The sequence below is a fragment of the Vidua macroura genome, chromosome 12 (genome assembly GCF_024509145.1).
Source record: "Vidua macroura isolate BioBank_ID:100142 chromosome 12, ASM2450914v1, whole genome shotgun sequence".
NCBI lineage: Eukaryota > Metazoa > Chordata > Aves > Passeriformes > Viduidae > Vidua > Vidua macroura.
This window is the reverse complement of record NC_071582.1, coordinates 10,548,854-10,565,002: the sequence shown is the minus strand read 5'-3', so window position 1 is coordinate 10,565,002 and position 16,149 is coordinate 10,548,854. Positions and strand designations below refer to the sequence as shown.

Below are 16,149 nucleotides of genomic sequence, written 5' to 3'. Positions count from 1 at the left end.
ACAGGAGCGTGGGTCTCCACAACGGCTTTGTGGTTTTTGGAACCCTAACCCCAGGCGTAACCCTAAGCCTAGGTGAGGGAATAAAAGGTGCATGGGGGTGAGGCTGGTTCCAAGGAGAAAGCTGTGGAGGGAGCCATGTTTTGGCAGTTCTGCGTTCCCCTTGGCAAGCCTTTTGTAGCTGCAGTGTGCCTGGAGCTCTGGGCTTTGTATTTTTCAGAACCCAAACCCTAGGCATAACACTAACCCTAGGCAGAGCAGTAAAAGCAGCCAATTCCTGCTGAGCTTTGAATTTTTACTTCTGATTTTAGTAAATTAATAAAACCTTCCATGTTTTATATTATCATACTGCAGAATGGTTTTGCTTCAAGGGAGTGATACTGATGAGCTAAAAGATAGGAAAATACATCTGTTGCAGTGGGGATCCAGCAAATCTTTAATGTCAAGAGTTTTGTGAATTTTATGGAATACTTGGGGAAAAAATATAGTATATTTAACAAGACATTGCTAATACCCTAACTTCAGGGCAACAGTGATTGCAGGGTGCACTCTGCCTCCCTGAGCTGCAGATGGGGTCCATTTGCAGACCTGAATACTGGCACATCTCAGAACAGGGAAGGCTTGCCAATGTGCCTCTTATTCATCTTAACAGACTGCACAACTAGGGCAGATAGTTCTTGCAGGTCTCACTTAGGAGGGTGAGTTATATGGACAGGGTAAAGATATTAGTTACCCTGAAATTAGAATCTAACAGCTCGTGAAGCTAGACAAACCATTCTTCCCAAAAAATAGGCCAGGACCAAGCTGACTTCATTATGAACACATCAGTATTTTTTGTATTTTATTAAATTAAAACCACACAAAATTTAACTGCACACAAGAACATACATCTGATATTCCAATGTCATATCTCACAAAAAAACCTCTTTTGTAACTCATCCCTTTTATGAATAGAAATCCAATATGCAAACAGTTCTTTAACCAAAAAGGCTTTAACTCATCAACACAAGCTGAATTCCCCTTTCTAGGAATACATCATAACCACACACAGACACACACAAGGTTCACAGACAAGTTCTGCAGCCCTGAAGTAGACAAAACTTTCACAGCAAACTTGCCTATGTTTGCAGAATAAGTAAATTCCTATTACTTCCATCATTTGTCATTTACAAGCAAAACTTATTTAATATTTTTAAATACTTAAAACAAATTTCACTTTAACAAGTATTTACAAAATCTTTACTAAAGATCAACATCCTGCATAAAGGTGACCTCAGGGATATATAGTTGCTACCATGCTACAGTTTGCACAGAAGGGGTAAAAAGGCCATTGCTAGTTTTGGAAGGCTTAAACCTTTTATTGATATAGCATAAGGACATTAACCTGTGGAAGGCAGAAGAGGTCATAATTTCAGTGCAATTACCCATTCATGATTTCTTTTAAGTACAACAAGAGGATGAGTCCAAAAGACTTGGGTTTTGAATTATTGAATGCTTAGTTCTGTAAGAACTGATTTCATGGAAAGTTTTCAGGCCATCACATCTGTCTTCTACTGGTGATACGAAGAAGTTGCATAGGGACCTTCCTCATTCTCCTCATCTCTAGAAAGAAAATGATCATCAGGTCAGGAGCATACCATTCTCAACAGTAAAACTGTAATGAAAATGCAGGTGACCAGTTTCCATAGTAGGTCAAAATAGGCCATGCCAGCCTCACCTAACAGGAATATTTGCAGTATAATACTGTAATTACACATCTCTGGAGTTTCTGAGATGTTGAGAACATAATGCTGAAAGCAAGTAAAGCTGTGTAAGTTCAACAACATCAGAATGTATTTTAAAAAGTATTCTTGATCAAATCAATTAGAAAAACTTAAAAGGATAACAAGGTGGAGGGCATGCTGGAGTTCCTGCACTGTTGCTTTTCATTTCTTCTTTTAAAAAAATAAAGCTTAGTTAGAGGTTTGTTTCAACATTTTGAATGGCAGGAGGGACAGAGAGATCAAATTAAGCAGGAGTAGTCCATCATAGCTGTGGGTGGATCCGTGTCCTGATGCTGCAAGGCTGTTCCTGATGTATATTCCCTTACATCAATCCCCATTGAGACTGATCACTTGGATTTTCTTAGGAAATAGCAATTGATCCCAAGTGCTATTGTTAATGCAATAACTGGATAAAGCAAAGTAATGTTGCTTTTAAAACATCCTCATGAAAATCAGTCTGCCTGCTGTTCACTTGACAATACTGCCTTTAAAAAAAAGGAGTTATGTAAACCTATTGCAGTGCAGCACCAAGGATGCCAAGTTCCCCAAAGGTCATTGCTTTGTACTACCGTAGCTTCGAAGTTTTGTTCCTGAGAGTCCAACCTTAAAGCTGCTGCCAAGTTCAGTGTTTTGGTAAGAACAGAAGGGCTTTACAGCTGCTACACTGTGAAAGGATTGCTTTTAATATTGTGTGTACCTTCATACAAAGGTACAGTTATCCAAAGAGTCTAATAATGGTATAAAGTAAAAAGTAAGTATTTCAATATCAAAACCATGAAGACTTCCCTAATAAACATGATTATTTATCTGCAATTTGAATTTCATATAACCCCCCAAAACAGAACCCTACAAACTAACCAAACAGCTTCCTAACCAAACTTGTCTTCCCAGGAAAATTATCTTAAGCCAAAGGCACGATATGTCCTTTGCCTTGAAACAATCTTGTCAAAACCAGAAACCTCAAAAAACCAAGTCTGGGATGAAACTGGTTGTTATTGCAGGGATGTGTGGTTACAGTAGTACTGAGAACAGATTTTTAGTCTTCCTTACAAATCTACATCTATTTATATTAGTGATGCTACCAAGCCAGTACCAAGGATGCAGATATCTGTATACATTTAGATAGTATCCTTTGTTATATCCAGTTCTGCATCCAAAACTGCCATGGAATACTACAATTTTAATAATGTATCCTTTTCAAAAGCTTTCCATGATACATGGCATGACAGTAAAGTAAGAAAACAAATAACTCATGTTTAGTCAAAAAAGCACTAAGCCACTTTTCCTTATAAATTTTCTCAAGACATTTTAAAGTTTTTTTCAGAATTGAAACCTATCAACATACCAAGCTTGTAAGACTGGACTGCAGGAGTGTAAAATTCAACCATAACAACTTGGCCAAAGCTAAATATTTCAAAAAGTACATTCTGAAGCTCCAACACATGCCCTTCTGGAGCAATGGGTGTCCAGCCACATGTGCAGAAGTTAGTTGCAAATAGCAATCTCCTGCTAGCTTGTGTGAGGATGAAGGAGAACTTTTTTATTTTCAGAGCTTAGACTCTAGTATGGGAAAAACTTACTTTCTATGCTGTACACTGGAAATTACTTTCTACTACTTAGTTTTGTTATGTTCCCTGTTTTAGGAGAATAAAATGTGGCAGAACTACAGCAAAAAGACCTTCCTTCTAATCAAAGGCTGCTAGAATCAGATTTTTCAGACATTCTTCTTGAAAGCCTTATAGGAATACCATCCATCCTGACCTGGCAACACTGGACTGAAATTAGTTAATTATTTTTATATACATATTTATATATGTCTATATAAAAATATAGACAACTGAAGAGCTGAAATATTGATGTTATATCAGCAGCTCTTCAGACATCCAAGCACCAAAACCATTGTCTAGGCTGTTAGTCCCCACCACCCTTGTGCAAGGTGCACTCCGATACAGGTGGCAGTTGTCAGCAGAGAGCAGAAGGCCAGCACTGGGGTTGTGGGAGCTTTGAGGGGCTTCTCTACAGGGCAGGGACTTAAGAACTATAAAGCAGCTTGTTATGCTGGAACTGAAGCAAAGCAGTGACCGGTGTAATGTGCAAGTACACTTCTGACCAAGGCTTGGAACTGCTCAGCAAGAACAGCTTCTGCTTTTCTGTTCCAGGCTGCAGTGCCAGGCTCTGCAACACTACCCCAAACCAGGGTAACGACCAGGAAATAATACTCATATGGATCTTAGAACCATACATAGCAAGGACAAGTCTGTTCTAATGGCTTAAAAAGAAGGTGAGCTTTACATGAAATAAAATTATATACGAGTATCTCTCATCTGTGACCCACAAGCACCACCATGGCAGTGTGTCTATGTTTAACGACCAAACAATTTACTTCACTTTTAAGATGCTTAAAATAGCAAAGTGCTAAGTCATAACAACATTCTCCTCCAGGGGATGGAAAAGGAACAGCACAGCATTACAACACTCTGTAGTGCTGTCTCTTCCCGTTTGCTGTCACTGCTTTGCCCAGTGGATTACAGGAACTGAAAGAAGTCTCCTGCAAGCTATGGTGTGCATCAGGCCACAAATAACTACTTCTATAAAAGCAAGGACACCTGACTGTGAGTAAATGCTTGGATGCTTCTAGAATGCACAATTAAACAATTGTGCAGCAATCTGAGTTGTTAGTTTTGGGATGTCTGAAAGGATTCTCCACAGACAGCCTCCTTTGTTGAAGCATCTCTTTTCTCAGCTGATAGCCAACAAGGGTGAAAAATTATTGGGAAAATTATCTCAGTTGTGAGTTTTGAAGGCTTCAAGACCATACTCTTTTCTAGGTCAAGGCAAGTGAACAGATGACAGTATAAGGTTCTGTTCCTATGCTGACACCAGTTATATTGGCTTGAATCACCATCACTGATTAGAGAGGCTCTGTTCAGTTACAAGATTTTCAAAATTAGACACTCCAAGGCAAATGCAGAAAGATGTGACCTGTTCCAAAAGCATAGTATATGGTTTAAGTCTATCTTAAGGACTCTACAAACAGCTTTCATTAGATATCTGCTGTTCAACTTTCTCATATTCAACTATCTGATATAAAAAGCATCACTAAAGTAATTTTCAGTTTTGGTGTAATAGCATTTTGGGACAGGTGAAACATCACTGTATTTTCTCAAACTATCACAACTGCTTTATAATGAGTATTCTTTCCTAACATACAAATACATGAATTAATAACATATGCTACAGATACCTGTATTAATCCTTTTGCATTTCTTCTGGCCTAGTATAAAAACATTGCTCAAAACAAAAAGGCTTTATTGCCTTGAACTGCATCTTGGGTGAATATGCATGATTAATGACTCATTAACTCATGATTTCTTGCACAATTAAACTCTAGTAAAGGTACTATTACATGTAGATCTAGCCATGTGCTTATATAAACTCTAATAGTGAAAGGAGGCTGGCACAAACTGAGTGGATCACATTCTATAACCTTTTATGCTCATCTGCTTGCACAGCTATTATAGTTCAGTATCTAGTCTAAATCTGCAACCATGTACTCCCCAATATTTCTACCTAAACTTTATTCCTTTAAGAGCACTTAAGGGAGTGACTTCAAGAGTTCTAATTAAACAATATAATTCACTCCAAGCTGCCTTTGTAGCACAGGGCAGTTTCTGACCATGAAACTTCCATGTGTGGTTTAATCCAAATCAGTGTGTGTGTGCACACGCATTCTTGGCAACTTAAAGGAGGCTACAGTAATGAGCAATTTAATAGATGTGGTTCTCACCATCTGTCAAATCAGGCTCATGGTATAGTGAGAAGTTATGGCTCTTTAAGTTCATGAGCTGATAGTCTGCTTCTGCTTGCAGTTTTGTGAGCTCCAATGTCCCTTTTGGTGGTAGTGGATGAGCTCCAGGTGCTCCTCTGGTACTCTCAAGCAGGCACGGAAGTATTCAGCAGTGTTGGGACATCAGGTTCTACACAGGCCTTGACAAGGCAACCTGAATACAGGCCAGAGCAGCTGGAAACAGCACTCTAATTTCATAAATGCTTTTCACTCTAAGAATAGAAAATTTGCATATTCATGAGGCTGGTTTATTAACATGGCTGTCCAATTTCCAAAGGCTTCCTGCTCCAAGAAAGGGACACAAAAGGACTGGGAAGGAAGGAGAACACGTGCCTTCTGGGGAGCTGCTGGAGCAGAGAAAGGAATGTTGCCACCTTGCAGTCTGGACCCAGATATACCATTGATGGTACACAGCTGAAAAGTATCTCCAAGGTTTTTGGCAACAGTCTGTCTCTACTCCTGTTCTCTGCAGAGTAAACACTGACTTTGGTCCTTTGCCCCTTCCTGCCAGACTATAAAGGGGTCTGTCCTTTCCAACTGTGTTGGAGAGGACAAGGCAAGGATGGCTTTTGTGAGCCATAAATGAAAGCCAGGGCAGTGATGTAGAAGGGAATATTATGAAGACTATCAGATGCACAGGAAGCTATTTCTCTTCAGAAGCTTTGGGCAACATCCTGCTCAGCAAATTGCCTGCAGCTCTGCACTTCATGCTTCCTGTAACATCCTGACCAATAAAAATCTGTTAAATGCATTTAACAGAATTATCTGCTAAATCTGAACAGGAGGTGGGAAAAGAACTCATCCTCCTGTATACATTATTTCTTGGGAGGTGACTTGGTACCAGGTCCATATTTCCCAATTTGTAATTGAAGCACTATAGGAAATGGGTATTAGTGGCAGCAGTGTACTATTTGTGCAGTGTCACTTCCACTGTATTGGCTCTGCTCGTGGTGCAGCAATGTCTAAGTGAATTTTCTTCTTCAAAATAACGTGTTATTTTGTTGAAGGGATGTTAAAATAATTGCCTTCCTCTGGAAGGGACTGTGGTTTCCTGTTATGTAGTTTAACTGCTGGGTCAACACCTACTCTGATCTGTGGTAGGTACATACATCTAATGATCTGAAAGTCAGCAGCAGCAGCATATTTTGATAGGTGCTCTATGTTGCTTCAAATATAACACTGGAAGTGGATGAGTTTGAACAAAGAAGGTTCTGAGTTCCAACAGCTCTTTTTCCTTTCATGCAACTAATTCAAAATAAAGTAACTGTCAAGTGTGATAAAATGTGAAAGCATTCCAGCCTTCCCTGAGACTCTAAACCAGTGTCCAGGCAATGGAGAGTTGTATGTGGGGATATTTCTCCAAAGGAGGCTTGTCCAATAGCTAAATACAATATACTGTTCTCCTTTCAATTTTTGTCTGCTGAACGAAGTTTTAATGTTACTGAAATAATTTCTTAGTTTAAAGAAATTATGCAATTCTGTACTCAATAAATTTGGTCCTGAAAGGTTACCTTCTGCTTGCCCTCAAAATCAGAGTATGGAAGTGAACCAAGAAGGTGGATGAAGTTTTGCATTGAACAAATTTGTAAAAGCAAAGCACATATCTGCAGGTGTAACTTCTCTCCAGCTCTCTGGTAAGAGAAGCAGTACCAGTCCCCTGCAGTCATACCTTCTATTGTGAGAAGGACCACCTCAGCATCCCCCACTGAGGGGATTTCTGCAGGGAATAACAGGCAGCCAGCCAGCCCAAGAGACTGATTGTGAACAAGCTGAGGAAGCTTGTCCCAAGGACATGGAAAACATAGACTACTGAAATCCACTCTTGTTCTGAGTCTTTCTGTGCTCTCCATAGGATACCTACATAACTACTGAGGGGATATGTGCCACTATTGTGGCACAGAGGTCAGAAAGTACTGCTTGTTCTATGAGTAAATGTGTGGGAGCTCCTGACTGTGGAAATACTGAAGAAAAGATGAAGTCTGCATAGGTGGATCCACAAAGTGGGGTGAACTGCATAGGGAAAAGAGATAGGAAAGCTTAACTGAAACTATGTCATGGAGAATATTTACACAATGAGGCAATTTGGGACAGAAGAAAAATACAATCATGCCTTGCTGTACACAATCAGCTTTTTCATAGGCCTTTGCTTAGCACTCTACCAAAAACTATGTTTTTGCTTAAATAGTTGCCTACTTACACAGCAAGACATCTTGGAGAATCCTGGCCTTCTGGCTTTTATGAAATAGTATTTGTATTCTCCAAATAATCTGTTGTGAGGCAGCCTTTCTAACTGCCATGGCAAGGCACCTGCAAATGCTGTGCTCTGAATGTACCTGGTGCATGAGAACAGCAGGCACTTGCTGTTGATAAATAAAAGCCACAGATGCTGAGACCCCACAAAGAGGGGTCAGCTTAGACTGCAATGCCTTCAGGGTGAGATTATGATGTTTAACACCAAAAGTGGCATTTACCTGACATTGTCATCTTTTAGTTTTCTGGCTGCTTGTTTGGATAACTTAATCTGCAAGTCCAATCTCTGTAGGAAATCTTTGGCAGATAATTCTTCTGGTGCAGTGGGCTGATTGTCAGGCTCTGGAGGACTGGGAGAAGAACTACTTTCTTCCTGAACTGCCACTAGTCCTTCATCACAGGAAGGGGAGCTGTCAACAGTTTCGTTCTCAGGAGACTCCAGTGAATTGAGTCCATTGAACAGTAATGGTTTCTCTGATATAACTGGAATATTCAGGGTTTTCCTCAGAAATATACAGTCATTAGTGAAAAGTTTATTTGCCCTCTTTATTTGTTCCATCTGAAAAAGATAGAAAAAATACAAGCTATTAGGTTTTGGCAAAGTATAAAGCATTAACTTTCTGAAATAGTATACAACTTTTAGTTAAAATAAATCTATACTTTCTTTGCAGCAGCAATTATTTCAGGAAAGAATTTGTTTGCATTCAAAGTGATTTCAGACTGCATGCTCTGTTTCAGCCTTGCTAACACCCTAGCTTTATGTGCACTTGACTCCACAATACTGCTTTTTTCAACATCTTACACTACCTAAAGATGCTGTCCTTGAACAGTCTTGCAGTCTCTATGCAGGCTCACACAAAGGTACTTTTGATTTGGATTTATATTAGAATAAGGCTCAGAACTGCTAGCAGCTCCTATAGGTGAACTCTCTGGTAAAAATGATGCAGAATCCAAACAAGGGGGATAAAGCTACCATGAGGGTTCAACCTGTTGATGCAGGTGACTAAAATGGTGAAATGTTAAGATTTAATAATCCCATTTAAAAACTGAATAGCTAATATACAGTGTCACCAGCAAGAGAAGATCACTACTCTTCCAGCTCCTAAAGTTGGGAAACCATTTTTAGTAAGGCTCAAAGACCATAAGGGTACAAGTTCTCTCCCAAGCTGAGCACCATCTGAAGGGTATAAAAGAAGCTCTACCTGACTCAGTAAGACTTTGGCTTTATTGAGACTTCTAATGGCTCTAGTGTAAATGTCAATTGTTAAAATCTCTATAAGTTGTCTGTTTTGACGGGTATAAAAAAAGTTTAACATACTAGCTGGAGCTTTTCTGGAGAAATAAAATAGAGAAGCTGAAAACTGAGAGCCTGCTGCAGGGGAGTTGGAAGGTGATGCTTCAATAACTGATAAATAATGCACTGCACAGCTATTCTCTCTCCTATTTCACTGTAACTCTACCTCTGTTTATTTCTTCCTAAAATACCAGCTCAGAGCACTTGGAAGTCTGTACCTCTGCACTGAGCAATAATGAAAAGGAAAGTACTTGGTTCTAAAAAGAACATCCCTCAGCCCTGAGCAGCCCTGAGCAGGTTACTTTGTATGTGCAATACAATTCCTACAACTCCGTGTGACTCTGTACATTCAGAGGTGTATGGAGAGCAGGATTTAACAAGAGTTTTCTTTTTTTAGTGCTAGAATGACTGAAATAATGCCCATTAGCTACAATTCTATCATAGTGAACAAGTTAAAGATTCAGCACATGCTTAATATTTTAACTGAAGCTGTAAAGTGGTGCTGAACTAATTAATCAAAACTACTTATACTGACAATGAAATATAGTCCTCATCCTTCTCCCCTCAAAAGGGATACAGCGCTTGCACTGAACCATAAATTGGCTGAACCATAAACATGAATTCCCAGTGTTAATTTACTCAAAAGGAAAATACAACAAATGCAAGTCCTAAAGATTAATAGACAGTATCCAGGGGAGGGGATGATGGGCAGAGGATGAGGCCAAACAAAGCACACTGATCCCTCTCCCCCAGCACGGTATTTTTATCTATCTTGAACTGTCTATGCCAAGTCATGCAAGGCAGCCACTGGACAGGATGTCTCTGGTTACAAATTAACCCCCAGTGAGGAAGACCACAGGGGAAACTCTTAAAACTAGTAATACTGGAGGCAATGGCAGCCAAAGATAATTCTGATGTTTCCATTACAACTCTCTCACTTCCAGCCAAGAATACATGATGCAGGAAGCAAACAGAAGGACTCTTTAGAGGAAATCTGTCTTTGTCATTGTGTGAACACACAACAGCCTGCATTTTGCTAAAAGCAAATGTGTTTGCCTTTGTTCCTACCCTGGGCTGAAACCCATGAAAACATAAACACAATGGCTGATTTTGCTGAACTTGTCATTGCTCTGAGGGACATTTCATGTCAATTTAACCTCTCTCAACTGCAGTCTATAATGATGCACCTCTGGCTTCTCAAGCAGAACACTTATTAAAGCAAATTACCAATTAGATGTTGGGGAAAAGCCCCAACATATGTATTTTACATCATTAGCACAGCAAAAACTTATCAAACTAATATTATAAACAAAATTTACGGTTCACAACTTAGAGGTGTTTGTACAGGTTTGATTCACAACTTCACTTTAGCTGAAAGGGAGTTGTAAATCTCTTAGAAATGCCTTTTTTCTAGAAAACTACTATTTTAGTGATCAGCTTGTATTTCTCACTTATTGCAGTGACCAAACACACTTCTGAAGAATAATATGGTTAAAACATTTAGGCCAGAGACTTTGTCCATTATGGAAAGTCCTGCAAAAAACAAGCAAAGAAATGTAACATCCAACGAGCTGTTTTGCCCTCTTAGTGAGCAAAAGTTTCCTTTAATGTGGACCAGTGCCATTAACCCTGCTGCCAACAAGAATCGGTCAAAAGTGGTGTACTCTTTCAAAAGAGAAGAGAAATAGACTTTCAACCCTTTTCACGACAAGGCTGAATGCCATTGAAGGTGATAGAAGGCTTTAGTAGATCCTGCAGACCAAAAGAAGGAAAAATTTGGGACTACACTGTAGCTCTTCTAGAAAGGTGCTGTTTGCAGCTGATGTCAAAGCGGCACTGACTGTACCAGTGCCACACTCATCAGCTGCTCAGCCCTGAGCAGCTTTCTGTGTTGGGACTACTGAAGCTGCACACTGGAGTATGGGCCCCACATAAGTGGGAATGAGGGAAGGTAGGTGATTTCTGCTCCATCTGGAATGGTAGTAGAAGGGCTTGCTGGTAGACTTTATTGGACTTGGCATGTCCTAGGCTGGCATAAGCCTTTCAACATTTTTTTCAGAAATGAACTTTCTTTCTCCCTAGAAAGTGAGCAGAAAAGCAGCAACACTTTCAAATCAGTGGTAGATGTGCCTCACTTCTGGACTGGTAGGCAGATCACAATGGAAGAATGTTTAGCCCTGAAGCTACTGGAAGAAATTCCTTCTCTTGTCACAGCCTATGTGTCAAGCTCAAAATAATGCTTTTTTTAAGGATAAGTTTAATTGCACTGATTTTTTTTTTTTTTTTTTAACCCGCAGTGAGTGTGGTGGTGAACAGCTGTGTGAGGACAGGTTTACTGGGTGGCAGCAGGTGTGTGTCCTTTCCCCAGGCCCCATGCCCACCCCGGAACCCAGCGCTGTCAGTTCAGACCGTGTCAGCCGCGGGCACCAGCGCTGCGTGCTGACCCCTCCGGGCAGGCCATAACTTCTGATGTCAGCATTTTAAATACTGAAACTAAAACTAACACCGTTCCTGCCCACTGTGTGTAGGAAATGCCCTATGGGACAACTTCTTGCTGTCACCTCGCGGCTCTGGGCCCAACTGTCCCCGCTGTCGGGGTACAGCCGCCAGGCTATGGAGGAGATGCCTGCCCACATCCCTGGAGGTGTTCAAGGCCAGGCTGGATGGAGCTCTGAGCAACCTGGTCTAGAGGAAGGTGTCCCTGCCCGGGGCAGGGGGTTTGGAACTGGATGATCTTTAAGGTCTCTTCCAACCCAGGCCACTCTCCGGCTCTAAGCGCCGCTCCCGGCCCCGCCGGCGGTGCTCCCTTACCGTGACGCCGTACTTGAGGGCGATGCCCTGCAGCGTGTCCCCGGCGCTCAGCCGGTGCTCCACGTAGCGCTCGGCCAGCGGCGCGGCCACGCTCGCCGTGCTGCCGTACGAGCGGGCCTTGGTGCGGGCGAGCCGCTGCGACAGCTCGGCCTCCGACTCGGGCCCGCCCGCCGGCTCCTGGCGCAGCGCCTCGGCCATGCTCCCGCCCGCTCAGCGCCCGCGGCCCCGCGCCGCCGCCCCGGGCATCGCCCTGGCCCCGGCCCCGGCCCCGCGCCGCCCCCGGCGCGCCGGACACGGGCCCGGCCCCGGCGGAAGCCCCGGCTCGGCCCGGCAGCCCCGCCCGGCGCGGAGAGGCCGCATGCGCGGGGAGCGCCCGCCCCGCGCCGGCCGGGCCGCGCCGCAGCGGCTCTGCGGGGCCGGGGCAGGGCAGAGCTGGGCTGGGGCCGGGCCGCGCCGCAGCGGCTCTGCGGGGCCGGGGCAGGGCAGAGCTGGGCTGGGGCCGGGCCGGGCCGGAGCAGGGCCGGGCCGAGGCAGGGCCGGCCGGCCGCAGCCCTCAGCGGTGCGCGCAGAACGCGCGGTTGCCCTGTAAGCACTGCTGAGAGAGCCCTGTAAGCACTGCTGAGAGAGCCCTGTAAGCACTGCTGAGAGAGCCGGCTCCGAGTGCCCCTGGCCGGTCAGACTCCAGCGCGTTTGCCAGCGGGAGGCTCAGCAGTGCCGTTCGTCAGAGAAAGTGTAAAAAGGAGTGACTTCGGGCATAAGTGCACAAATACGAAAATCTGATTATGCTATTTATTGAAACAGACGTGGGAAAATTCATTCGAGGAAAGTATTGTGACTTAGAATCATACAATCTCTAATTTGGTTTGGGTTGGAAGGGACCTTAAAGATCATCTAGTTCCAACCTCTCACTTTTCACTAGACTACGTTGATCAAAGCCCCATCCAGGCTGGCCTTGAATACGTCCAGGGATGGAGCATCTCCAACTTAACTGGGAATCTGTTCCAGTGCCTCACTAGCATCACAGTAAAAAAATTTTTGGTAATATCAAACCTAAACCTACCTTCTTACAGTTTGAACCCATTCCCCATTGTCCTGTCACTAGAGGCTCTTGGCAGATAGTCTTGCCCCATCTTACTTCTGTAAGTTCCCTTCGAGTATTGGAGTACCATGTTATACTAAAATTAATTGTAATGACAGTGTTCTTAAGTGAGTACTTCTCACCAAGAAACCTGGCAGTGGGCTTGGAAAGCTGATCCATTATTGCTGAACTGGAGTTTTCTAACAAAACCTGTATGTCACAACTAGATGGTGCACACGTGTGCATCCTGTACACACATGATACCAAAATACCAAGAAGTCCCCTCAAAGGTCACTTCCAACCTCAACCAGGCTGGGATTCTGGGAAGTGTGTGTGTGTAACACCAGCGTGCTGTAGATTTTTTTTTCTGTGAAGTCCAAGAAAGATAGATCTCTATCTTAAACACAAGTATTTGCAAAAAAAAAAAAAAAAAAACAACAAAAAAAAAAAAAAAAAAAAAAAAAAAAAAAAACAACCCACAACCACAAAACAACAACAACAAAAAGCATCAACTGACATAATACCTAGTTGTAGTTTTCAGATTTTCTTCAGTGGTGGTCATGGAGTCTCTTTAAGGAATACAGTGTAAAAATCAAGACAGATCTCACAAATATTGTAAATCTGGCCACAAGTTTCCAGATGTAAATCAGGAAAATACAAAAATTGCCCTGCGAGACACACAAGCTGCTGATAAGGATTGACACATCGGCACCTCACCATCACATGAGAAGCTAGTGTGACAATCCTGAACAGAGGGACTGTAGGCAGTGCATAGACAGACCAGAGCAGTACAAGAGACTATAAACTGATGGCAAGAAAAGGTTCCGTTTAATTTTTCTGCAGTCTACAATACATTTGGGAAGTTGGAGGCTCTCCTAGGGATGTCCAGTTGAGTTTATACGAGGTATAGAAAGTGAGCACCAGATTGTGACATCTCAGTGCTTCAAGTCCTTGTAAAGCAACTTGATCTGCTGAACTGCATCAGCACTTCACCCATGACCCACCTAGCAAACAGCTGAACTGCAGGTCAGCATTTATTAAAAATGTCTGCTGTGTGTGCAGTGTGGAACCATAGATCAGCTTCAGCCTCTTCAGGCTGATTAATGGAAGTTACAAACATCTGGATGCCTGCCTAGAGCTGGCATCAGACTAGTTACTTCAGCTAAAATGGCTTTTAGTAAAGGGGAGCTGCAATTTGAGAAAATGGAAATGTTGTTTAACATTAGTGATACAATGAGCTGAACATGCAATATCAATTAGTTTGGAAATGTGCTTGACAGGTACACTAATATTAGACAGTATTATTCCCTCTAATGTTATCTTAAACTCTGTTTGTATGAAAGTGTGTGCAATACACTTTAAATCAGCTGTCACAATTCTGACAACAGCAGAAGCATCCCTTGCAATAGTATAGAGATACCACAGGTATTTTAATATTGAAAGCTTTATTTTAGTAATAAACCTTTTGAAGGGTAGATAAGGGTTTGTTGTTTTTTTTTTTTTTTTTTTCCTGGACTTACTGGATTGTCCTTTCTTTGTGTCAGCAATTTGTGTAAATGTTTGTTTCTTATCTCAAAATCCAGATTATAGCCAGAGGAACTTTTGCATGTGGGATGTTGCCAAGATACTTGATCTGCTTCTTTTTCTACATGAAGTGAATACCCTATAAATCAAAAATTGAGTTAGAAATTTGAGCAAGATCTTCATTTAGGCAACCTATTTTTACCTGTATCTTCCAATTTGCATTCAAAGTTACAGAAGAAAGTAGAAGTGTCTTGCTAATGACACTTCATTTTAAAAATTGTGTCTGACAGTTGGAGACAAGTGGAGATCCTCTAGCAGGCAGAAAGAGGGAAGGGTTACCTACCCCTCAAGGTGTGCCCATTCAGTGTCAGGGCACCAAACTTGTCACATTAGAAAGAGTCCCTGCTGTAGCCTTGGGATTCTCAGCTCCCCAGTTCCCCCTCCTGATATCTGAATCAGCAGCTTGCTGATGGCCATTGGTATTTGCTGATGGGCAGGGGCTGCACGGCAATGAGTTTGAATTTACTGTCTGATCATGACCTTCTCTGTTCAGGGAGCCTCATGGCACTACTGACTCCACTTCCTTTCCCCTTGTTCTCTTCTGTCTTTGCTGTTTCCTTGTTGCTGCATCTGTGATCTCTCCCCACAGCAGCTCCCAGTTTCAAGGAGCTGTACTTGTCCAAACCCATTTCCTGCTCACTGAAGTCACAAATCTGAGGATTGGACTCAACACTCATCAGACTAACATGGGACAGAGGAGCTCACTCCTCAGAGTCATTGTCCCAAGGGTGGCTGCAGATATTGCTATATCTGCTAGTCATTTCACCTTTGGGAGGTTATTGCTGTGACTATAGCAGCTAGGAACACACTTTTAGAAATGAAAGGTTTAATTTCATAAAGTTCAGCCAAGATGAGTGGAGTGTCTTCTGACCTAAAGCTTACTTAGAGCTGAGTCTGAAAAAGATTAAGTCCCTCTCTGCATTTTTTTTCCCCCTCGGGGACATGTTCAGACCTAGATAAATACCAGTTTTGCATTCTTACATAAAATCTTTGGACAGGAATTGGTTACGGCCAGTAAAGGTCTATTTCAATATTTACTCATGCAGTAGTAGTTAATGGTAGCTCTAGTGAATCATTAAGTCTAGGAACTTACTGCCTCTTCTGTTGTTCTGAATTTCTGAGGATGAGGGTTTTCTTTTTAGTAATGCTTCATGATGAGTCTTCTAAATAACCAACTGTATTTAAGTCTGTGTTACTTCCAGTGAGTATTGGATATCTAGCTGCCATTTTATTATTGAGAACCATTCATATCTGGATCAGTAAGTGCACAGTGATCATGGGTTTTTTTACAATATTATATGGGTCAGCAAACTACAGTCAGCAATCTTCTAAAACAGAGATCAGTATCAGCTCAGCCTAGTTATGGTGGCCATATAATTTAATGGCAAAGTAAGTAGAGAAGAGAATGCCTTCTGGCTAATTAATCACTCTGTTAGTGGTCAGCTATTCATCATCTACTCTTGACAGTAAAGAAGCTCAAGCTTACTTAGTAAAAACTGAGCATTTCCTAGCTTTGATGTTTGTG

The 16,149-nt window shown here is 42.1% G+C and overlaps 1 protein-coding gene across 1 annotated transcript; it reads right to left on the bottom strand.

Moving 5' to 3' along the window:
• Positions 1–806: 806 nt before the first annotated feature.
• LYSMD2 (LysM domain containing 2) lies at positions 807–12,204 on the bottom strand. The gene is made up of 3 exons (XM_053988738.1): positions 11,963–12,204; positions 8,079–8,416; positions 807–1,599 (listed from the first exon to the last, which is right to left on the bottom strand). The coding sequence occupies exons 1-3, from the start codon at positions 12,158–12,160 to the stop codon at positions 1,548–1,550; spliced, it is 588 nt and encodes a 195-aa protein (XP_053844713.1). The 5' UTR covers positions 12,161–12,204; the 3' UTR covers positions 807–1,547.
• Between the last annotated feature and the right edge of the window lie 3,945 nt (positions 12,205–16,149).